The following is a 25805-nucleotide window of genomic DNA, read 5'->3' as shown; positions in this document are numbered from 1 at the left end:
TGAATGTTGCTCTCTCAGAAATGCCTTCTATAACCACTTTGCCTTTATTATTTTTATCTCAGTCTCTGGTTTATCTTCTTTATAACAGTTATCACAATTAAAAGAGGAAAATTGTGGTAGGATACTCAAGAAGTTGTAAACATTGATTAATTCTAGTAAACAGAACTCAGTAACTGAGGTAGGGAAGTACATTTTCCTCCATAATAGAACCTTTTGTATGTATGCATGTACAACTTAAAAAATTTTTTTAAATCTAGTTAAATTTTAAAATGCCCAATGTTTAACAGACACTCAGTATCTATTTCACAAATGAATAAAAAACACAATTATCAGATGTTTGCCTCAAGTTTGTTTCTTTGGTTTCCTAGTACCAAATAGGAAAAAAAAATTAGAAGGTAAAAAAATTTACTGGGTCCTAAGGAGGTTGCATTATTTTCCTAGCTTTGAGATTTAAGGCCCTAATTTATGTGTCCAGCCCTCACTGTTGGACTCTTAAATGCTTTGGAGTTTTTCACATTTATAAGTAATAATGTGAGGAACGTCTGCTATATATTGGAATATGTCTTTAAAATAAAGCCTTAGAGTGGAGGAGGGATAAATTGGGAGATTGGGATTGACATATACACACTACTGTATATAAAATAGGTAACTAATAAGAACCTACTGTATAGCACAGGGAACTCTACTCAATACTCTTAATGGCCTATATGGGAAAAGAGTCTAAAAAATGAGTGGATATATGTATGTGTATAACTGATTCACTTTGCTGTACACCTGAAACTAACACAACATTGTAAATCAACTACAATAAAAATTTTTTTAAAAAGCCTTAGAAATGGGATTATTAAGGGAGAATGTGAGCTTTTTAATGAATTTTGCCACATTAACAAAATAAAAAGCAGCTGAGGGCTTCCCTGGTGGCGCAGTGGTTAAGAATCTGCCTGCCGATGCAGGGGGCGTGGGTTCGAGCCCTGGTCCGGGAAGATCCCACGTGCCGCAGAGCATCTAAGCCCGTGCACCACAACTACTGAGCCTGCGCTCTAGAGCCCGGGAGCCACAACTACTGAAGCCCACGTGCCTAGAGCCCGTGCTCCGCAACAAGAGAAGCCACCGCAATGAGAGGCCCGCGCACCGCAGCGAAGAGTAGCCCCCGCTCGCCGCAACTAGAGAAAGCCCACGCACATCAACAAAGACCCAACACAGCCAAAAATAAATAAATAAATTAAATAAATTAAAAAAAAAAAAAAACAGCTGAGATGGTCATTTTGCAATAAAACCTGGGACAGTTTATTGAGGACATCAAAGATAGAAATCAAAGATTTTTGGAAAGTTTGGAAGCTGTAGATTCAGAATTGCAGTATTAATTAATAAAAGTGGAGAAAAGATGAAGAAATTGTTTGGGGATTGAGTGGAAGAGACTGGTTTTAGAATGTAGGTTTGCTTTCACAGTTTCTGTGTACTCACGATAATTGCTGAAGTTATTTCTCATCCTCTATAATTACTTATGATATTAAGTTTAATCCCTCTCTAATTCTCACCTAGACTGTTAAATTTATCCATAATATGTATCCTGCCAAATCTTCCTCTGTTGTACTGCCAGAATCCTCTTTCCCAAATAAAAATCTGTTCTCCATCTCATGCCCCATTTCAAGTTTTACTGATTCATCAACTTGTGATGCCAGCTTGGCCCCTTCCTGTGGTGTTGCAAGGCAAGCTTCCCAGATCTGGCCCAATCTCCCTTTCATTGTCTCTCCCTACACTCTGCCTTCAGCCCAACATAACCCTCTTTGGATTGTGGTATTAGTAGCCACACAGAGTTGTGATACTGTAAATGTTCATACCCCAGAAGTGAATGCCTTTATGACAGTTTTATTAGAAATCGAACTAGTGATACAGCCTTCAGTAATTTTACTAGGAATCAGAAGATCTCAGTGATTTCAAAACAAAACAGGGCAAAGACATTTCTTTTACCCATTCTATGTGTTTCTGTCTTTGCTCACAACTCCCTGCTGTATTTTGTGTGTCCTCTCCCTACTCAGTTCTTTAAAAAAATGACCTCCTTTGATAAATTATTCCCTGCCTTTTTTCATTTAGATTTTGCCATGTTATATATGATGATTTTTTTTTCAAATCTTTTTAGTCTTGTTCAAATACTCCCATTTTCTAAAATGAGTTTTCTTAAACTTTAGAATATTCTGGCTGAGTTGAAATGAAGAGCCTAATTCAGCGTTCTCTATTTGACACTTTATTTTGAGAAAAAGTAAATGAAGCAATTTTTTTGGTCTTTTCTTAGCATGTAGATATTTTTAAATGCTGAAAATGGAAAGAAAAGACCATTTCAGTTTGATCATCAAACTTCATGAAAATTCTGATTGAGAAAATTAAATGAGTAAGGATTAATAGATATATGCTAACTGTATTCTTTGTTTCCTCCCCCATAGGTCACTTCAGGGATTTGTTTGTTATTAGTTTGGGTTTGTGATGTGACCTTTGGATATCCCACTTGTGAAAATATTTTTGCACTATTAGCACATCTATTCTTAGCTCAGATGTTTTTAGCACATGTATTTTTAGAACATATACTTTAATATTCTACCATTTTTCTTCTATACTTGTATAAAAACTCAGGAGAATTAAAAAGAAAAATGTAATGTTAAGTACTTTTTACATTTAAGTCAGTTATTTAATCAATATTGTGACTTTATTTTATACTTTAATTTGGCACATTTGCACATTTTTTGAAGCAAAGGACAGTTTTTGAATTAAATATTGATGAGATTGATAGTTCTTAAATACTATATAAGTAGAGTAAATTTTTGCTCGGTTAATTAATTTACCCATTTACAATTACAATTTAATTGTGCACTGAAGACACACTATTATATATTCTTCAAAGACTGCTTGTGTTATTGTAAAACAATAGGGATTTCAAGGGTTTTAAAATAAATTGGCTTTTGAAACATGGTAGACTGACTCTTGTAATCTCCCCTTCAAACACATAAAAATGCTGGATAAATTACAACTAAGACGTGGTAAGAAATAGAAAATGAAGCTTCAAGGAAACGAAGGGGCATCTTGCTGACATTAAGAGGGAGCTCCATACCAGAAGGGGAAACACTCAGATAGGCACTCCAACAGGAAAGGGGGGTGTGAATATAGGCCCTGACGACTGGGGACTTAAGTTTTAAACGTCTCATGGAAGTCAAGACATGATTTGTTATATCTGCTCCCTCTCCCTCATTGCTGATTGTTTCATGATTGATTGTTGTTTTTAGCTATCATTTTATTGTGACTCAACTTCAGTGGGTGTTGCTTTTTTTCATAGGAATCCTATGTACCGTGGGTATGAAAGTGGCAGTATGGAGTGATTATACATTTACTGTTTTCAGGCTACTCAACTGGGACCCCTTACTTACCTTGGATTTCATAGCTATGGATTTTTCCAAACTACTGAGTTAATTTAAATTCAGTGGCTTAAGCTTGGAGTTTCTATCTCACCAGAGAATCATGTACTCTCATCACCTTTTTAAAACAGAGAACAGTTCTTTCAAGCCCAGTATTAGAGGACTTACTTCTAAGCATTACTTGTATATTCTCTAAGCCATATCTCCTAGAAGTTCAGATAATGAACTATCAGGAAAAGACTAAATAAAAGGTAGAAAAATAGGTTCATAATGAAAAAGAAAACATGAAAAAATGAACAAGGAGAGTTTCAAATTCATGCATCAAAAAAATATTGAACATCTATATGTCTGCATTATTCAAGGCACTAGTAATACAGCATTTAAGAAAGCAAATACAAATCTTTGTCCTCTTGGTGTTTAGCTTCTAGTGGTTAGAAAGAACTAAATAGAATTTCTAAAATTGTTTTAAAGAAGAAGTCATTGAAGAAAAATTAGCGCACTGCTTAAATACTAAATGAGCACAACTGCAAAGAGAAAGAATAATGTGATATAACAGCAGTGGCAGTGGTAGTTGTAGTAGCAGCTGCTAACATTTTTGAGCACTTCCTTTATACCAGGTATTGCCCAAAGTATTTTATGGAGTTGGTATCATTATCATCTTTATTTTACAGATGTGGAGACCAAAGCACAGAGAAGTTAACATTGAGACAGGGTCATGATGCTGTATGATAGACTTCTTAAACTGCACACTTAATCACAACATGTATTTATCAAATATATTTGTCACTATTTTCCATTTTTGTGTTGCTATACATTTGCAGCTATGTGTTATTTGGTTCATTGGTGGCAAAATGGCTGATCTAGTCTAAAATTAATTTTGCCTGCTACTTAATAAATCATGCTGTGCTTGCCTTTTTTTATGTAAAAGTACAGAATTTCATGAATTTGAAAAGAATCATCTTATAGAGTGAGTTAGCTCCGATTCCTAAGAAATTAGAGTTACGAAGAATCAACCACATTTGGTTTAACAGATACCAAGCCTTTCTTTCCTGTAGTTCTGCTCCGTAAGCTGAGTTTAATCATGAAAAAATGTTGTTTTGTGACTCTAGATTAATTAATGACTATGCCTCTGTTTAAAATTAGATATCAAATCTTTGTAATTGGGTCTTAAACATCTAGACTGATTTTTAAAAGTTTTGTTTCATGATTGTTTCTTCTAATAAGAGGAACATTTCTCCCTTAGCCATTTCATTTTTGGCATTTATATTAACAGCAAGAAAAAAATTGGTTGTGGAACATTATTGATCTATTTTGTGAAATTAAAATTTTAACCTAATTTTTTAGCTTATTGGTTGTCATAACTCCCAGTTTAAAAAAAAAAATCTTCCCTGCACTTTCAAATTCCCTCAATCAGTCGTAATTTTTCCTTATTTTAGTATTCCTATCATGCACTTAACCCTTGCTGCTTCATATTCTACTTAACGTGTGTGCGTCTTACACTTTCATTAGTATTGCAGTGGCTCTTGGTGGGCTGGTCCCTGTAGATTCACTACTATGTCATGTTTCTTTGTCTTCCTGAAAGTACACCCCCTCTTTGATGTTTCTTTGTTAAGTGTTGTGGTTTTTTATGGAAATTGAATTGATGATTTGGGAAGAGCCAAGTACATTGTGGTCAAGCCCTTGGCCCACTTGACCTTTCCAGTTCTTGATTCTCGGTGAGTTCTTCATTCTGAAGAAATTGGGTCACTTCAACAATACCTTGCCTTCCAAATTGATATCAGTAGGCCAGACAAATGAAATCATTATGCCTGGGGCTTTCATCTGTATCTTTCTAAACCTTCAGATTGAAAACTACCATATCTTCTAACCAAATTTTAGGATGCATTCAACTGTTGAATGCCTAGTTTTCCTTTTTCCCCTCTACTATTTTGTCTGTTTTCCCCCATCACTTCCTCATTGCCTTCCGTTATCCATGAGCTGGCTCCTTTCTGTCTGTTGTCTTCTACTTGGGTCCTCTCTATCCTCTTGCCTTCTCTCATCTCAATGTCTCTGGCTGTCTCGAGAACATTGATGCATTTCTTTGTTCATGCTTTCATCTATCTGTCTTTCCACAAAACATATTTTTTCTCTATTTCCTATCTTTGTCTTTAGAATTCACATGGATTGAATGCCTTTCTTTTCTCATTGTCTTATCCTCTGTATTCAACTTATGTAAAAAATAAAATAAAATAAATCACTGATGGTTAAATGAATTCTGGCTCCAATAGGGCAAAACAAGAATCCTGGTCAATTTCCTTCCTCCAGTCTCTACCCTGAAGAGCATGATCTCTTTGTTTTTTCATTACTGTTTAGTTCTTTTCTTACATTGTACATACCACATAAGGTTGCTAGTATCTCTGATCAGGTCCTTTGATGAGAAGTTCTAGTAAAATGATCTGTCCTTGCAAAACATCACAGGACCTCAAGAATTTTGTTTAGTGCTTGTGATTCTCTGTTTGAAAGCATTGCTTATAGTATCCTGGGGTACTAGAACAGTGTTCTACCCAGCAGGAGGGATGGTTATTATGTACTGTGTCTGGCACACACTGCTATTCTACAAATATCAGCTTCTGCTGATGTTCATGATGATGGTGACAGTGTGGGTGAGTGTTTTGAAGGCAAAAGGACAGAAGTAGGAGGAGAACAGAGACACCAGTAATGAGGTGGGGGTACTGGGAGAGCGTGAGGCAGGAAGAAATAGCTGCTGGGACAGATGGATTATAACATGTGTTAGTTTATCTTCATTCACCAGCCTCTGGGTTTTAAAAGGAACCAGTAGTACCACATCAAAGCTGTCCGCATCAAACCATCCAGATGGCTCATTCTCCCCTGCTTCATACCATGTGGCTATCGGAGGACTGATGCTCCTCCACTCTGTCACCTTCAGTCATCCATCTCGTGTGGGCTGGGGGCAGGGAGGGAGCTAAAGGATAGTGAGGTGAAAATAGGATGAAGATTTAATTAAAGTTCCTGAGTGCCTGCCAGATTTAATCTAATTCTCACAACTTTCTGACACCGACATTCTATTAGATCCACACACCAGAGGACACAGTGATGCAGCCACATCCTGCCCCTCTTTTCTTATGTCATTGCCTTTTTGGGTATGCCTCATCTAAGTCAGATTCGAACCCCAGGAAAGGCTCCATCTTCTCTCCGAGCCTAGTACTATTTTTTTTTTTTTTTTTTTTATTTATTTATTTATTTATTTATTTATGGCTGTGTTGGGTCTTCGTTTCTGTGCGAGGGCTTTCTCTAGTTGAGGCAAGCGGGGGCCACTCTTCATCGCGGTGCGCGGGCCTCTCACTATCGCAGCCTCTCTTGTTGCAGAGCACAGGCTCCAGACGCGCAGGCTCAGCAATTGTGGCTCACTGGCCTAGTCGCTCCGCGGCATGTGGGATCTTCCCAGGCCAGGGCTCGAACCCGTGTCCCCTGCATTGGCAGGCAGATTCTCAACCACTGCGCCACCAGGGAAGCCCCTAGTACTTTTTTAAAAAAACAAATTTTCCTGATGTTTTACCCACTCTATTGAAAAGCAAGCAAACAAACCAACAAAACACTACTTTTGTTGTTGTTTGTTTCTTCATATTACTGAAGACAAGTGAAAGGAAGATTCCAATCTAGATGCATGGCAAATGTCTTGCACTTCTGTTGCATCCCTGCATGACTGTTGCCATGCTTATGGTGTATGTTTGCAGATAGCATTGTAATGCTGTGCATTAGGAATTGGGGGTGACTACTTGCACAATAGTATGTATGTTACTGAGTGAAAAGGGTGATAAGTAATGATGTAGATGGAGGATCTTTGGAGTACAGATTTATCATTCTCTTGATCCACCATCCAAATTCATTTTAAAATTGAATTCAGGTTAATGATGATTGTAAGTTTTTTAAAAAATAAGTCACCTTTGACTGGTTTCATTTTCTATCACTAATGTAAGTGAGGGACCTTTTTTTTTTTTTTGTCTTTTTTGTTTTAAAATAATAGAAGAAAAAAGGAACAGGGAATTAAAAGACTGAAAGAGAAACAGCATGTTGGAAATAGGCAAACATAAGTATTCAAAAAGATAGGACATTAATTTTTTCCTATAGCTAGAGTTGGGAGAATAAGGTATGAAAAACATATCATTCAGTGTCCTCAGTATATCCTGCTGTGGTGATGTCACTATAATGGGGTAACAAAAAAATTTAATTTTACTATTTTACTGACTAAATTCCCTCTTGTTTATCAAAGTGGCCTGCATCCTGCTCAATTCTGCTCAGTAGAAAATAATGTGATTATGAGTTTCTACTGTATATAATATTAAGAATATAATCTTGGTTTTATTACAATCAACTTTCTTAAATTTTTTTTTTTTTTTTTACTGGTAACTTATTTTTTTATTGAACAATAAACATTTGTTGCTGTACAATATTGTGTAAGTTAACAGTGTACAATCTAGTGATTCACAATTTTTAAAGATTATACTCTATTTTAGTTCTAAAATATTGGCTGTATTCCACACATTGAACAATATATCCATATAGCTTGTATTATACCTAATAATTTGTACCTCTTAATCCCCTAACCCTATATTGCTCCTCTCCCCTTCCCTCTACCCACTGATAACCACTAGCTTGTTCTACATATCTGTGAGTTTGCTTCTTTTTTGTTATATTCATTAGTTTGTTGTATTTTTTAGATACCACATGTAAGTGATATCATACACTGTTTGTCTTTCTCTGTCTAATTTCACTTAGCGTAACGCCCTGCAAGTCCATCCATGCTGCAAATGGCAAAATTTCATTCATTTTTATGGCTGAGTAGTATTCTATTGTATTTGTACTTTATGATGATAGCCATTCTGACAGGTGTGAGCTGTTATCTCATTATGGTTTTTTGTTTCTGTTTTTTAATTCAAACAGAAAGTCACAAAAATTATAATCATCCTCATCAGTTCACTCAGTCCCACGTAGTTAATTTTTTTTTTCATCTTGATCTTTTGTTAGCACTTTTATGAGTTCATCAGTTTTTCATTAGAGTTCTGAAAATGCTTATTCATTCAGTTTTTTTTTTAAATCTCTGAATATCCTTAAGATCCTTGAATTTTGGGCTTCCCTGGTGGCGCAGTGGTTGAGAAAACGCCTGCCAATGCAGGGGACACGGGTTCGAGCCCTGGTCTGGGAAGATCCCACATGCCACAGAGCAACTAGGCCCGTAAGCCACAATTACTGAGCCTGCGCGTCTGGAGCCTGTGCTCCGCAACAAGAGAGGCCGCGATAATGAGAGGCCCGCGCACTGCGATGAAGAGTGGTCCCCACTTGCCGCAACTAGAGAAAGCCCTCGCACAGAAATAGACCCAACACAGCCATAAATAAATAAATAAATAAATAAATTTTTAAAATAACATGGGCATCTACCTCTGTTAAAATAGGCTAAGTCAAAAGAGGGGCTAAAGTTTATAAAAAAAAAAAAAAAGATCCTTGAATTTTTATGTCTTTAGATTTGTGTTCCTGTTTATGATATTTGATAAGTAATTATTCACAGGCCTTATAGAGTTTTAAAGAAATTAGCACTCCCATTTTAAGATCAATGTCTTCCAGGGCTGGATAACCCCTGCCATTTGCTAGGATGAGGTTGGTGCAGGGGTGTTTCCGTCTGGCAGGGCGCTGGAGAAGCGGGTGATGGGACTGGAAGCCAGACTTCCTCTTCTTAGTGTTCTGTTCAGGTTTTTTCCAGCTTCTTGGAACCTTCTTTGTTAGTGGAAAAACTCAGGTAGTCAAGTTGGAAAAGTGTTCTCTAGATATTTGTCTTATAGATTCCGTTAATTTTGTCTGAATATTAATCTTCAGTTTAAAACAATGATACCATAGATTTGGGCTTGTTGAAACAATTTCAGTTTCTGTTCATGCTGTTTCTGTCCTTCTTTTTTTAACTCTGGTCTCATTTGTTATAGGTTTAGCAGTTTCCCTACAACTCTTGCACGGAGACATTGAACAAATCAGAAGGGAATACTCATCAGTATTTTCTCATGGAGTATCCATCACCCGGAAGTTGGGTTTTTCTAATATTATTATGCCTGGTAAGTGACTTGGGATGCACTACATGATGAAATATGGCTACTTTGTCTGCTTTTGACGCTTGAGAAATTTTTCAAATTGTCAGCTTCAAAGAGTTCAAATGGGCCATGCTTAAGAATAAAATGAGGTATTTAGTTCTTTTTTTAAAAAATCTTTACATTTTTATTATATTAGGGTGGATAACTTGTGGGGGTCATGGTTGCATTTCATTATGACCATAATAGGATAACTGAAGTTGAATACAGAAAATATTTTACCCTCTGGTGGGAAGTGTTATTGAAGTCATTTAGGGGAAATCCTTACAGGTTTTGGCAAGAACAGTTATTGAGCAATGGTTAGCCTTTTTGGAGGATTTTTCCACCAGAGATATGTATGTATATGTGTATATAAATAAGCAGCCATATGCAAGCGCCATATGTATTTCTATACATCTCCTAGTTCTATTTGTATATATAAATCAGATCTATATTAGCAACCAAAAGAGACTCCAAAAAAGTGTTTGTTTCTGAGTGGAAATGGTAGAAGTTAAGGAGATTCACACCATCAAAGTAAATGCCAAGTAATAGTCTTTCTCAGGGCTCTACATCCTACTTTCCACAACCAAGAAAAAAAAAATAGAAAGACCAAATAGTCTCAAATTGTCGACAGTATTTTTAGAAATGAGATCCTTTAAATCACTGTTTAAATCCCATGTGTAAAAAGCAAGCAATGGAAGTTGCATCTGACAGGCCCCTGGTGCAGTTATGAGACTGATGGTAGGACTGTTGTCCATAAAGACCTAACATGATGCAGAAACTGACTGGCATTGACTGTCGCGGCATTTTGTGATTTCCTGACGGAAATTCATTTGTGCAGGAAAGCCTAAGAGAACAGCCTGGAAAGTTTCCTGAGATGGCCTGACCTAGCTTAGGGACCCAGTCTGCCTGAGCATCTTCTGTTAACTATTGTCGAAAATGACTGTTTACAGCACTGTTTACTTGGCGGCATGTTATTCAGTGGCTCTTGCAACCATTCATTATTTCCTTCAGTTGCTATAAATAGCTGGTATTTCCTCTTTAACAAAAAAAGAAAAAAATTTCATCCCACTGGGAAGCAAATTGATGGGTAAATCTAATATAAAAAGCATATTTTAGAACAGAATGCAGCCAGCTGCTAAAAGAATTCCTCAGCTTGGTCTTCGAGCAGTATCATTGAGAAATGGAAAAATATCAAGCAACATGACACTTCACTGGCTGAATAATTGTCTGGGGTGTGCTGTGCTCACGCAGCTCTTGTCTGGCTTTAATGATGAAAATGAGCTTTCTGTGGAATAAGGCTCGCTTCTGTCCCTTTCCCACACCACGTTGTAATGACGAGGTTCATGCTGACCAGGGAATCAATCCTCCCAGACACACGTCTGCAGTGCCCAAGACTGCAAGAGATTTTTTTTAAAGCACTTTCTTCTTTTTCTTCTCTCATTTTTTCTTCTTTGGCTTCTGAGTCTTTCAAAGTAGATGGAGAAGGGAAAGATGTGTGTATTAACTTAAACAGCTGAAAGCAACTTTTGGAATGTTTTACATTGGCAAACATAACAGCCATTGTTTTGTTTTCCTTTGTTATTTTTTAGAATTTTGACTCGTCAGTTAATTCTCACTGGTGGCTCTGATGAAAACTTGAGCTGAGTTTTCAATAAGAAAATATATGTGAACAGCATTTCTGATCCCAGTGTTGTATTGACAGTCTGCTAGCATGATGGGGTTTTTTGTTTGTTTGTTTTTCTTTTGTTTTTCTAGACTTGTCCTTCAGAGTTAGTATTGTGATAGGGGTCAGGATGGGTGAAGCACGTGTTTATACCTACAGGACCTTCATTAACTTAGTTACTGCCTTTCTGCAGAATGAATTATCTGTGGTCCTGACACTAACAGGAACGTACACAAAACTCTTCTTGAGGGTCACAGAATGTCATCAATGCCAAACTCTTTTTGGGATGGGAAAACCGTGGAAACAGAGATTCTCCCCTTGGTCTGGCTTTTGCATGGGCTGGTCTCGGGAATGTCACCTGGTATAAGGAGACTACCTGCCCATATGCTTTCCGTCTGTCATGAAGTCCTCTGAACCCTTCCTGTTGCTAAGGGTCAGTCATTCAGCACTTTATTTCTTAGAGTACCCAGTTTCCAAAGAAGAAAAGTTACCCTCTGTGAAGCTCCATCACTGCCACCTACGAACCAAATAACTCTGCAGAAAGCTCCATGGTCTGGCCTCTGAGCCCATGAGAGGGAGGGCAGTGAAAATGTTTCAATCAGTGCTCTCCAGTTGAAATACAGTGCGAGCCACAAATGTAATTTTAACTTTTCTAGTAACCATTTTAAAAAAAGTAGGAAGAAAGAGATGAAATTAATTTTAACAATATATTTTATTTAACCCAACACATCCATAATATCGTTTTAATAGGTAATCCATATAAACAATTCGTAATGAGTTATTTTACACTATTTCAACCTAAGTCTTTGAAGGCTGATAACTACTATACATTACAGCACATCTCTTTTCAGCCAAGTCACATTTCAAGGACTCAGTTGCCACATGTGGCAGTCGTTATGGGATTGGACAGCCAAGCTCTAAATGTCTTAACAGACTGCACAAAGCAGAGCTCGAGCCGTTGCTGAATATCAGGAAGGGCTAAGTTTCCATCCACCAGACACTTTGGAACAAAGCTGGCTGATGTGTCAGGAATGTCATGGGAGGTCAGGCGGTGTCCTCCTCCCACCCTAAGGGTCCATTCTTATTCTGAGTTTATGCTTCTTTCTAGGCAATCATCATGGTCTCCCTACTTTATCTTCCCTACCTGTACCCTCTCTCCTGGAGACTTGTTGTCACATATCAACCAGTAAAACTATCCCTCTTTGTTAAGGAACACCTAATTAATACCTTCCAGTGCATTCACTTTTAATACATCTTGGCAGTTCCTAATCCTAAAAAGAATTAAGGAAAAGTGGTGGACTGATAGGGGAGGGAAGGGTTGAGATTTGGAGGCTAGAGGCTCACACTGAAAACGATGAACAGAGCCTGTGTTTCAAATGGTTGCCAGCAGTAGTAGCTGTGATAGTGATTTCCAGATTTGTTTAAGTTTATTTTACAAGTATTTTCCAGAGTAAGCCTCCTTTTCCTTTGGTCTTTAGGCAGTAGTTCAAATAAGTCAAATTTCTATTTGGTCAAAGTTGACTAGATAGTGATTTACAAGACTGGGGTAAGAAGAATGTTGTAGAGGTGTTTGCCTCCCACTTAAGAAGATAAATAATTTTATTCTTTTAAATATATATATATTATTATTATTTACCACTTACTGACAGAGACATGTACATCACCAGATGGAATTGCCTCAAATAATCCTTCTTTTGGAGAAAGCAAGTGGGACCCTGCTTTATTTGATGTTCCCTAAAAATATATCCTAAATCTAACCAAAGCTCACCACACCCCAGTCCAAGTTACTGGACCTCCATATCATATAGGTGCAACTACTCTGCTTAGATCTGAACCCCTGATCATGCCACCAAGGGGTGGTGGTCTTTCACCCAATGAATGCCAGAGTGACCAAAGAGAGAGGGAGGCGTGTCACCCTGAGGTTGGATCCCAGCCCCAGATCACATTGGGGAAGAGGCTGCTGCCCCCAAATTATGAAGCTTACATGCCCCACATGCCCAAGGGTGTAGGATTTCCCCAACAGGCACTACCAGAAATGCATGCGTTGTCCTAGAGTGTGAAGGGCAGCCCATCCTTGCTCCTGTCTCTGCACCACTGTCTGGAAAGTCCTTCATGGCTGCTGTTGTATCATTTGCCATTGCTTGCTTGATAGTCATAAACAGAAATTAAAAAGCTACCCCCTCAAAAGTTTAACATTTCAGAGTATTCTTTTAAAATAAAGCAAAACAAAAACGAGAACAGATATGTTTTACTGAAGTGTACTCTATGTGAGAAATCCAAGGTTTAGTTTTCATCCCATGCGTAAGTGTTCCCTGTATGTGGTCTGCCTTGATTTCCTGTTACTTGTGAATCTTGCCCCTGTCCCTTACCCTGCCCCTCCCCCCTCCACCGCTGCCCTGAAGGTATCCTGAAGTAGTAGAAGCCTAGGTGTGGATGGCATATTATATTAGTTTCCTATGGCTACTGTAACAAATGGTCACAAATGGGGTGGCTTAAAACAGTGCGAATGTACTATTTTACAGTTCCGGAGATCAGAAGTTTGCATGAGTCTCGCTGGGCTAGTATCAGAGTGTCAGCAGGGCTGCATTTCTTCTGATGGCTCTGAAGGAGAATGCATTTCCTTGCCTTTGCCAGCTTCTGGAGACCCCCTGTACTCCTTGGCTCATGGCCCAACATCATTCAACCTCTGCTTCTCTCATCATATCCCCTTCTCTGACCCTGACCTTCTGCCTCCCTCTTATAGGACCTTTGTAATTATATTGAGCCCACCCTGATAATCAAAGAAAATCTCCCCATCTCAAGATTGCCAGCTTAATCACATCTGCGAAGTCCCTTTTGCCGTGTGAAGTAATCTATTCACAGGTTCCCAGGATTAGGACCTGGACATCGTTGGGGAGGTAACGGGGTGCCTGCTACACACATGAAGGGCTATCCAGCTCAACCATGTGTCCAGTGCATGAATGTCTTCCTGAGGTCCCTGAGGATGGTTTTCCGGCTTGTACTTGAGTATTAATAATGGCCAAGATCACACCATCACATCTTACATCTTCTCTCAAAATGACCTCTTTCATGTTGAACTCGTCTCCCTCTACCTTCTATCCATTGTGTTGAGTTTCTCTGCTTGTAACCTCAACATTTTAAAATTCAGTTGACTCTCTTGTCTCCCTCATCTCTCCTCTGATGGGTCCCTTCTCCATATCCTTTATGGTCTGGATGATACCGTTTCTGTCTGTCTCTGTCCTAGAAATGAAATCAGTGCTTCATAATTGGTCTGACCAATCAGGGTGGGACTGATACCTTCCTTGCTCAAGGCACTAGTCTTTTGGAGACAAAGGCTGAATTGCAGCTAGCTTATTTGATGGATGTTCTCATCCTATTGAATTACATTTTCATGGGTAAAGCAGAGATACGGATAGTACATAGGGCATGTTTCTTAATCTCTATACTTTAGTTTCCTCATCTGTAAAATGGAAATAATAGGGCCTTTCTATAAGGTTAATGTGAGGATTTAATGAGATATTCTACTTATAGCACTTGGCAAAGTACCTAGCTACTGTCTATCTGCTACTGTCTACTACTAACATCATCATCATCATCATCTAAGTTCACAAAAACCCGGAGTCTTTTATGTATGTTCTTTAGTTTTTAAGAAGAACAGGGGGCTTCCCTGGTGGCACAGTGGTTGAGAATCTGCCTACCAATGCAGGGGACACAGGTTCGAGCCCTGGTCTGGGAAGATCCCACCTGCCGCGTAGCAACTAGGCCTGTGAGCCACAACTACTGAGCCTGTGCGTCTGGAGCCTGTGCTCTGCAACAAGAGAGGCCACGACAGTGAGAGGCCCGCGCACCGCGATGAAGAGTGGCCCCCGCTCGCCACAACTGGAGAGAGCCCTCACACAGAAACGAAGACCCAACACAGCCAAAAATAAATAAATAAATAATTAAAAAAAAAAAAAAAGGAGGACAGGAACTTTTCTTTTCCAGTTCCAAAATAACAGCAAATATCTAGCACAGAAAAGGCACTGGACTAGCCCCTGTGGCTGGTTTACTTGACGTGATGAGCATGCCCTCTGTGCCTTTATCCAGTTCATTCATAGGACAGGATCAAGGATCAGGGTTTTCAGCTACTGATGAAAACCTCTTGCCTGTTGAGGTCAAGCCATAAATCAACCCCATTTGATTGTAGTCACTGAACTCTTTTTGAATTTGTTCCTACTGCTGTGGCCTTATCTCTATCTCGTCTACAGTGATGTTTTGAGAAGCCTTCACATGTGTAAAGGCTTCCCAGCCAGTGGGCCTGTGAAAGAGAGGAGAGTGTCAAGCACATCAAATTTACAGAGTAATAAGTTTAAGATGTGCAAGGTATTAATAAACATTGTCAGGCAAGTAGCTTTTCACGACTGGTGCTATGACTCCATTTCATACTCAGTTTATGATTTCTCTCTTAATTACCCAAGGTGCTTTCTTAACACCATTTGGGCTTATTAGTGTTCTCCAGAGCCAACCTCAAGTGTATTGACTTCAATTAGCACTTGTTTCAACTTTATCCTTCTGCGTATTTTGGCAAAACGTGGTACCTTGCAGTATTAGAGCATAGCAAGCTGCAGATTCCTGGGGGGACACATGTAGAATGGCATCCAGGAGAAATGTTCTTGTCATGTATTCTCTTTTCAAAGAAATCTTATTTTAGTCTAAAAGTTTTGCAAAAGATACAGAAGGTTACAGGGACAGGGACAGGGACAGTTAAAGAACAGAAAACTAAAACATATGTATAAGGTGTTTTAATTTATGAATGTGTTATGGTCCAGAAGTTCTTTTGTAAGTCACAGAAACAGCAAGCATAACATAATAGTCTCGGCCCTCCTACTGCCTCTCCCATCCCTACCTCTGCCTTTACCCCTTCCCTACTTTAATAACACAGAAACTTGAGGCCCCAAGGTTTATCTTACCCTGTCTAGACTAATGTCACAGAGAAGAGACAGTAACAGAGAAAGACTTGAATCCAGATCTCCTTATTCCAGTCTTCCTGTGACCCTACATTTTTTTAGGCTTATTTGAATTCAGAAGAGAGAGAAGAATCCAGCTAAGTTATAAGCTAAACCAGCTCTAGGGGTCCATTTGGGAAGCACAGGTCATTTGTAACTTTGGTCCCTTTGGAAACACCCCATAGCTTCCACAGATGTCTCATCCTCTTAGTGAGGGCCTCTCTCATGTGACACCCCCTCTCCTCCATTCAACACCCCGTCTCCTCTTACGTTTATCCATGGCACTTAGCATTATTCAGTGTGCTCTATGTTTTACTTCTTTGTTCAAGACCTACTCCTACTAGAATCCCTCCACAGGGAAGGCATTTTTGCTTTGTTCACTGCTGAATCTACTGGGCCTAGAATAATATCTGGCACATAGTAGGTGCTCATGGTATATTTGCTGAATGAATACACGAAGAAAGAATTTCCTGGCACTGGCAGTATGTTACTGTCCCCCCACCCCTGTTCTTCTCTAGGGCCAGCCTGCACACAGCGGGGGGAGACAGGTTGCCTTGCAAACCTCCCTCACCGACCCCCTCCCCGCCCCCCTCCCTGCCCCCCATCTTTGCTTAAGTCAGAGTTGCCGGTCCTTCCAACAGATGAGAGTTGGAAGTCCCCCTCCCAAGAAACAGTAACTCTCCGTTTTGCGTGACAGTTAATCCCCATGTGGTTTGGACAAGCTAATCACTCACTATGAGAAATTTCTAAGGTAAAAACTCCTGTAGCTGTACTTCCCATTAATCAGTGTGTGTTTTATAGTCTGTGTGTAAGCACGGCCACTCATCATGTGTCACCTACTCCAAGAAGCAAAGGAATTTTACTACTGTTAACTAACATCTTTTGCTCTGAAGTACCTTGATTTTTGTGTTGTTTTTTTACCTGCCAAGTCTGTTCGCAGGAAAACTATTGTCAAGAATTTCCTCTCGGATTGTTGAGATAGCACGTGTGCAGACCATTAGCATTGCAGACCTGTTTTGAGTTGAAATTGATGGCTTCAGAGGACAAAGTTTGTGAGCTTATTTATTCTGTAATGGAATTGTTAAAATAAATAGCACTGAGAATGTGTGTTATGTATGTATGAATACATATATATATATAAAGTGATAAATTTATAGTAATTAAATGAACTGGGTTATAAAAAAAACTAGAAAACTTGTAAAATTTACTGGACCATTTTCTCTTAAAATTTTTTTTTAATGGATATGGTTAAAACAAAAAACCTTCAAAGCATACACATATAATTTCACATGTGTTGAAATACGTTGCTTTTCTCCTGGAATTCCAAGTTCATTGCCTTTCCAGGTTGATTTGTATGAGTTGTATGAGAGGACTGAGAAATTCATAAGACAGAGACCACTGTATTAGTTGTTTCCACTAATGTATTCCTTATATACTCTTTGTAAAGGGTGGGTGAGACTTCGTCCTTTTTAGAGCTTATTCAGTTTCTCTCTTTTGTGGCCCATCTGTTTCCTGTTCAGCCAAAGTCATTTGCAAATGATGTTCTCATTAAAAGTTGGTCTTTATGAAGGAAGTTTACCAGGCACACTGGTATTCCTTCATGGTTTTGAAAGCTAGGGTACTTTCTTATAAACACTTTGGTCAGGAAGTTTGAGAAATTTCCCAAGTGTGGGCATATTTGTATGGTTATTGTTCCTTCTGGTGATTTACTTTCTTAAGGAGAGATTTATTAGGAAAAAAAAAAATATTGCTTTTGGGCCTTCAAATGTTTGAAAGCTATGTTAAGTAAAAGTAAGTTCAACCTTGCCAACCTCACCAACATCTACCTTCAAAAACTTTCTAGTCACACTTTGTTTACTTACTTCTCATGTCCGTATCCACTCACTGCTTACCCCTAATTTAATTCTTACAGGAGAGATCAAAGCATGCTGTCAAGCGTGTTTGCCTCTCTTTGCTAGTTGGCATTATATTCTGTTTTTTTCTTGCAGTAATAAGAAAGGGGCAAGATGAAAAAGCATTCAAGTTTATAAATAGCCAATGGAGAAACAAACCTAAATGATATATGTGTACATAGACTATGTCAGTTTGAATCCAGGGCCTTTCTCATTTGTTTTATAGCTTGATGGCAAGAAATATTAAGCCAAGTGTGTCTGTATGACTGACTTATTCTACATCTGTGTTCATAAAGGCTAATCTGGATTCTTCCAGTAGTGAGATCATTTCATCCATGAATTTTGGAAAAGATTTAAATTGTAACTGTACCCTCTGCAGTCCTATCATTTTCTTCCATTTAGGTATTTCTTCTTCTCTAAATGCTGTGACTATAAAGTATGAAGACTAGTTTCTTTGAGCCACCCCTGCTAGGTTGTCATTTTGTAATCGCACCTCATAAATGAAATGAGGGAAATATTGAAAAATGGTGAAATTTGACAACACCTTCCTACCCAGGCCCAGTACTGTCCTCCTAAATGTGCATCTTCAGTATTGCTAATTCAGACTAGCAGAAGCTGGCCTTTGCTTTTCTTGGATGTTGGTAGTAAGGGTGGGGACGTTTTTATAAAAGTATAAATAGTCTATATTTTATATGTATGCTATAACACTATTTTTTATGAACTAGTTTTTCTTGATAGAGTACTTTATTACACTTTTTACTATATATAACATGGTTTCAATTTTCCTCTCCTACTAGGTGAAATGCGGAATGATTTATACATCACTATAGAAAGGGGAGAATTTGAGAAAGGAGGAAAGAGTGTGGCCAGAAATGTGGAAGTTACGATGTTCGTTGTAGAGAGTAGCAGCCAGACCTTGAAGGTACGTTAAAGCTGGATTCTTTTTGGTAAAACAATTCCACATCCTTGCTTTGGGTTCATCTTTAATGCGATCAGTTAATTTCTGATTTGCAGTATTTCCAATCTTATTTTTCTTTTCCACCCCTGTGTAGTTTTTTTTTTTTAATTATGAAAATGCCTTTCAGAAAAGAAAGTAGGAAAAAAAAAGGCTTTTACAGTTTGTTTAATTGTGTCAGCAATGTCCTCATAACAGCTCTTCCTTAAATGCAGCATTTTTATGCCATTTCATTTTTCCCCTTTCATCTGTCATAGTTTTGAAGATGCATACTTTTGCTTTTCGCAATTGGTAAAACAAAACAAAAATCATATGTCATTCCATGTATTTTCATTTTAACCAAAATAGGATGTGAGGATTAAGCTATTACTAATTGGGGTGATAATATCAGGTTCCTTTATGGAAGTGAGCCCGGGGCTTAGTGAGTTTTACAGGAAGGCACAGAACAGGCTTTTGGCTGTGGCAGGTTGAGAATTTTATCATGTAGTTGACTCCAAATTGGGCACGCAGTTGCCCATCTCACTCATGTCACTGAGGTCCACCCTTAGCCGAGTAGACCCTGGGAGAGCAGCCTCAGTATGAAACAGACACAGCCTGTCAGCAGAAGCAAGTGCAGAAACAGGCCTGTAAAGAACTGAGGAGGTAATTTCACATGAAGTGCTCTTTGGGGAGCAGGCAGATAGAGCAAAGCAATTGCTCTGCTCCTCCCCACATCATCTTGAAATGAAGCTGTCTTTAACCTGCATATTTCCTTTATTAGGATTTTATCTCCTTTGGCTCTGGAGAGCCACCAGCTAGCGAGTACCACTCCTTTGTGCTTTATCATAACAACAGTCCCAGGTGGTCTGAGCTACTGAAACTTCCTATCCCTGTGGATAAATTCAGGGGAGCGCACCTCCGCTTCGAGTTTCGGCATTGTTCCAGTAAGTGTTTGGCAGGATTGTCTCCATGGCTTTGTGGTGCTGGGTAGTCTGCTAACTGAGCTGAAACAACAGTGTGGGCCAATCTGTAGAAAGTGTGTGACAAACCAGAGACCTCCACAAGGGAGAAACGAAGGTGAGTGAAGTCCTGGGAGGTGAATGGGCTCACTTCTCGAAGAACCAATAACCTCTGTGGAAACACAGATGCAAGAGGGGAAGGACACAAAATACCTATGGAAATCTACAGGGTTCTTCTTAAGTTGGTCACTTTCATAAAAACCAGTTCATCACTCTCACAGTCTGGAAAGACTAGATAGAAAGAGAAGATGCAGCAGTAAAGACCTGACTGGCTCAGGTGGTTTCAGGCAGTCCTGACCCATCTGCTGTCTCTCCAGCCAAGAGCTGATCCAGCTCTCAGACAGCTCAGGGGAACCCTCGGAGACTTTCCTAGGCATGTGAAGTCACTAGAAAAGCCTCTGATTGGCTCCAATTCATATTGATCTGCATATATCTACAACACCGTGCATTCTCAAACACTATTCAAATGAGGATCAAGTAATGTCAACTCAGACAGGTCTTAGAGATGATGTGAAGTAATTTCTCCATTTTATAGATCTAAAAAACCCAAGACATACAGACGTTACAGGATTTATTCATGTGGACATTACTTATCCGTAAAGTTACCATTTCCTGTTGTCTCTATTTTAATTCTTTTGCATTCATTACCACCCTCTGAAGCCTCCACTCCCTGCCTCCACCAGCCCCCAATCCAGGGATCTTCTGGTTTTCCCTGTGCCCCAGAAGTGTGCACTTCTAGTAGTGTACATTGTGACCAGAGAAGGTTCTGATGAATCTTGCTTCAAGAGCAGTATAATAATCAAGAGAAGGACTTCCCTGGTGGCACAGTGGTTAAGAATCCACCTGCCAATGCAGGGGACATGGGTTCGAGCCCTGGTCCGGGAAGATCCCACATGCCGTGGAGCAACTAAGCCCGTGCGCCGCAACTACTGAAGCCCGCACGCCTAGAGCCCGTGCTCTGCAACAAGAGAAGCCACTGCAATGAGAAACCCATGCACCACAACGAAGAGTAGCCCCCTCTTGCTGCAACTAGAGAAAGCCCACGTACAGCAACAAAGACCCAACACAGCCATAAATAAATAAATAAATTTATATATTAAAAAAATAATCAAGAGATAGAGAAGAATCACATTACTGGGGAAGCAGCAGGCTCCTCTCCAGTCTGAAAGGAATGGAGGCATTGCCAGTAGATATGCGGTGACCTCGCCTGAGTGCTATGTAACTCGCCCAAGATTCAGGGAGGGGAGAAGGACTTTGTCTTGTTGTTGGGACTTTGGAATGTTTTGGAATTAGCTCAGAAGCTCCACAAGTTATGCTTTTGTGGATGTTTCAGAATATAGGGAGATGGCTAGCAGGGTCTTACCATTCTTCCAAATTCCTAGAAGAGTTTCATGGGTAGGATTTAAAGTGGGAAAGCATAAAGGACTTTCCATGGTGCCATACCATTCTTTCTACCAATCTTTGTTATAAATTCTCACTTGGGCCTAATATAAGCTTTGAGCTTTAAGGAAGAAAAAGAGGAAAATAAAAGTGAAATGGGAGAAAAAGGAGAAAGAACATTTGGAGAAAGTTACTATAACTCAGAACTTGGAAACTGGACTAAAGGTGATTTTCAGTAGAACCTGTTAGATCTCTGCCATCTTGTCCTTGTACTTCAAACATTGTCCACAGAGTGTTTTTTTTTTTTTAATGTTCATTGTTAAAATTCAGAAGAAACGGCAACATGTAAAGAAGAAAGAAAATCCCTACAAATAATCCGTGTAGTCATTTTATCACATGAACTTCCAAGTGTTCTTTGTGTGTACATGTATTTATTTTAAAATATTTATTCATGAAACAAATATTTATTAAATGCCTGCTATATGTCAACCATTTTACTGGGCATTGAAAATACATCGGTGAACACAACAAAATACCTCCTCTCATAGATCTTTCACTCTAGAGAGGGAAGACAGACAACACTTGAGCAAATAAATCTATAATATATCAAGTAGTGTTAAATACAGTGAAGAAGACTAAACTAGAGTTAGGTGCTAGAAAGCAGTGGTGCTCTGTTGCTATTTTACATAGGGCAGTCAGGATAGACCTCTCTGATAAAGAGGTGTGTCAACAACAACATAAAAGAAGTGAAGGTGTGGGCCTTTGGGTATCTGGGAAAAAAATATTTCAGGCATATAGAACAGTAAGTATAAAACACTTGAGGTTGAAACATGGTTGGCGCGAAACACGGTTGGCACTTTCAAGGAATAACAAGGAGGCCAGAAGGAGCAAGTGAGAGAGTTTGGAGGTGAGAACCAGAGAGGTAGCAGGGGAGCCAGATCCCCTATTGTCTTTTAGGTCATGGGAAGGACTTTGGACTTTATTTGGAGTGAGAAGAGGCATTAGAGGTTTTAGATTGAAGATAAGTCTGGCTGCTATATGGATGATAGATTGTAGGTGGGCCAGATGGGAACAGGCCATTTAGGAGGCTTACGCAGTCCTCCAAGTAAGAGATTTAAATGGTTTGATTCTTTTCTACAGATTTATTGACAGATTGGATGTGAAAGAAGGAGAAAATTCAAGATTGACCCCAAGATTTTGGCCTCATGATGAAGTGGTCATTTAATTCAGTGGGGCAGAAAACAGGAAGAATCTGTTTGGAGAGCAAAAATCAAACATTCCATTTTAAATATGTTAAGGCTGAGAAGTCTATTAGACATTCAAGATATCGAGTAGGCAGTTGAATGAGATCCAAGCTGAAGACTTAAACGTGATAATGAGAACATATAGTTCAGTGGCGTGCTGTAAATATTTAACCAGCACTCAGGGTGATGGAGAGGGAAGGGGAAGCCCTAAATTATAGCATTTGCTGATTCCATGGGGTAAATACTCCCACCATGGTCAATTTCAAGCTGCCAACTTGACGTCACTGATCTTGGAGTTGGGGAAAGATGCACACTGTCAGCTCTTGTGAGCCAGTACAGGCCAGCTCCAGCACACCACAGATGTCGAAGATTTTCAAAGCCATGAGACTGGTGAGATGTCTAAGTAAGTTTAGATAGCAAGGGAAGTCCAAGGATGGATCCCTGGGGCACTGACACCTTTAGATTTGGGGAGATTGAAAAGTAGCCATTATGTGGATTAAGAAGGAATAGCCAGTGAGGTTGAAGAAGAATCGAGGAAGAATAGAATCCAGGAGACTAAATGAAGAAAGTTTTTCAAGAGGGGATTAATCAGGTGTGTCAGGTGCCAGTGATAATAAGATAAGGACAGAGAAATTATCACCTGATTTGGCATCATGGAGGTCATTGAACCTGACAAGTTGTTCTAGTGGATTTGTGGTGTTGAAAGCCTGGCTGGAGTGAGTCAAAGAGTAAGCTGGAGAAAAGGAAGGGCAGGCAGTGAGTGTAGACAAATCTTTTGAGAAACTTTGCTATAAAGAATACAGGTGAGCAGAGAAGTGGGATAGTAGCTATAAAAAAAAGTGGGTCACCGGAAGTTGGTTTTTTGGTGGTGTTCTTTTTTAAGATGGAGCTTTTAAAGCATGTTTGTTAGAGAGAAATCATTCAGTAGAGAGGAAAAACCGATGTAGAAGAGTGGGGACAGCTGTAGGAGCAGTGTCCTTGAGTTGGGGAAGGAGCAGGGGACCCGGTGCTCAAGGTTAAGAATTCGCCTTGGGTAAGAGCAGTTCAGGTCTAGTACAGGAAGACAGATGCAGGTGGGTAATAGGTGGATGCTAGGGCATGTGGGAATTCTCTCTACATGAGCTGAAAGTGAGGGAAGTGTCAAGGTATTGGAGGCTTGAGAGGAGGGAAGAATGGATGAAATTATTGTCTGGAAAAGTAGAAGAGTGAGTTTATTAGGTAAATGTAGAAAGTTTGCCTATCCCGGGGCACTTCTGTGATTAGTGTAGGCATGGAATGAGCCACAAATTGGATTTTACAAGGGTGCAGTGTTATTAGTGGAAGTGTGGACGGGAGAGAGATTGAGGGTATTTTCAAGGAAGTGATTAGAATGATGGACCACAGAAATGGGAACTTGGAGTGGAGGGGATGGAGGGATGGGTCAATAAACTGGGGGTCCCGGGGGCAGAATTGTTGGAGTTGAGGTACAAGAAAGGATGAATTGGAAAGTTAGGAGGTGGAATCCATAAACTCAGGGTTTTTATTAGTAAAAGGGGATCATGTTATGCATATTATACATAACAGTCCATTCAGTTTATTAATCCTGATCTAATAGCTCAGGACAAAAGGCCATGCACTTTAAACTTTGTTTGGTATTTATTTGTATTTTATAGCAGAAGGCAAATTTGGGGAAACTGTTGCTTTGTTCCTTATCTTTGCTAATTTTATGCATCTTGGATTCTTTTTGTCTTTCTGAATTGAATACCAAAAACCACACCAAAATGGCAGTCAAACCAACTTAGAAAATTATTTGTAAATAAGTCTTCTCCCCTAAATCATAAGTTCCATACCCAGCACTCTCATTGACATAGAAATCTCTTCCCAGAGATCTTTGCTGTGACTTTTGTTTAACTTTAAAGAGTACTGATATTTCCCCAGTTTACCTCTGGGGTTGAAATCAATGATTTAAAAAGAAGAACCGTTGCTATAATCACATTTTCAGGGATGTCCTCATGCTAGGGGCCTAAGCTAGCCAGCCAGAATTACTACTCTCTGTGCAGGGTTCCACGTCCCTGTGGTTAAATGCCGGAAGCAATGTGTTTGTTGCTAGAGCCTCTTGTCTAATCCTCAGGATCAGCATATCTGACATCTCTACTGAGGGTCTTACTGCATCCCAAAGCCGGACTTCTCTATCAAGTATAACCAGCCCATAATGGCTGCGAGCCCTGCAACTCTTCCCTACACGTCTAAATACAAGGAGAGGGTCCAGTTGAACAAACCAGGTTCTTTCCATGCTTTCTCCATTTTTGGAGAAAAGGAAGGTGTGTGGAAAGAACTGCAGTGGTACTGAAGAGATCTAGAACAGGTTACCTGACATTGTAAGATCTCAATTTCCTTCTCTATAAGCAATTGCCAGTGACCCTTGACATTTCTAGCTGTTGTAATTCACAATTAGGCATCTGAAAACCTCATTGCCTCATTTCCGACTCCCAGAATACTACTGCAGGAAGCTCTTATCAAACTATAGAATGCTGTTTATGTTTTTCAGCATGCCTCATTCCAAGGAGGTGGCTTCCGTAGGCTCTGTGTTTACACATGTGGCTGTAGGGAGAGTTCTGTCATGGACCAAAGCAGAGCTGAGAGCCTCCCTTTCCAGGAGGAGTAAGCAAAATATTGCATTTCACATTCATTCATTCACTCGTTCATTTGTTTACTGTACATTTATTAAGAACCTACTATGTTCTTGGCATTCTTTGAGATACCAAGCATAGATTAAATTAATTAGGCAAGAATCCTGCCCTCCATGGTGCTTACGTTCAGGAGTGGAGGGTAGGTTGTGAGGAGAAGAAACAGGAAATCCACAAATTTAAAAAAAAAAAACAAAAAAACCCACCATAATTTCAGATAGTGAATCCCATGAAGCAAATTAGTCAAGGAATGTAACTTGCAGATTATAAGGCAGGAATATGGGGTTAGAGGGTGGCTACTGTAGATAGAGGTCCCATCATAAAAGCTGCTCTTCATTGTGTAAAAGGAGCTGGCGTGTGTGTGTGTCGAGGGGTGTATTTCTTGATCACGCATCATCACAGTCTATGTATCTGAACACAATTGTGTAAGCATACACTTAAATAATTGACTAATTTTCACAGGGAATTATACTCAATATCTTGTAATAACCTATAAGGGAAAAGA

At 39.4% G+C, this 25805-nt stretch overlaps 1 protein-coding gene across 4 annotated transcripts in view; it reads left to right on the top strand.

Annotated features, from left to right (window-relative positions):
* DOCK4 (dedicator of cytokinesis 4) overlaps positions 1-25805 on the top strand; it is a 486764-nt gene that overhangs the window by 281345 nt on the left and 179614 nt on the right. For all 4 annotated transcript variants that reach the window (XR_014246916.1, XM_082399962.1, XM_082399963.1 and 1 more), the window contains 3 exons: positions 9377-9502; positions 18855-18979; positions 19773-19935. Coding sequence is in view for 3 of the 4 variants with exons in the window: in XM_082399962.1 (XP_082256088.1) it covers positions 9377-9502; positions 18855-18979; positions 19773-19935 (414 nt within the window). In the remaining variant the exon portion in view is untranslated. The remainder of the gene's footprint in view (positions 1-9376; positions 9503-18854; positions 18980-19772; positions 19936-25805) is intronic.

The sequence above is a fragment of the Balaenoptera borealis genome (assembly GCF_965194805.1).
Source record: "Balaenoptera borealis genome assembly, chromosome: 7".
NCBI classification, from domain to species: domain Eukaryota; kingdom Metazoa; phylum Chordata; class Mammalia; order Artiodactyla; family Balaenopteridae; genus Balaenoptera; species Balaenoptera borealis.
The sequence above is the reverse complement of the archived record's forward strand: the minus strand, read 5'-3'. Positions and strand labels throughout refer to the sequence as shown.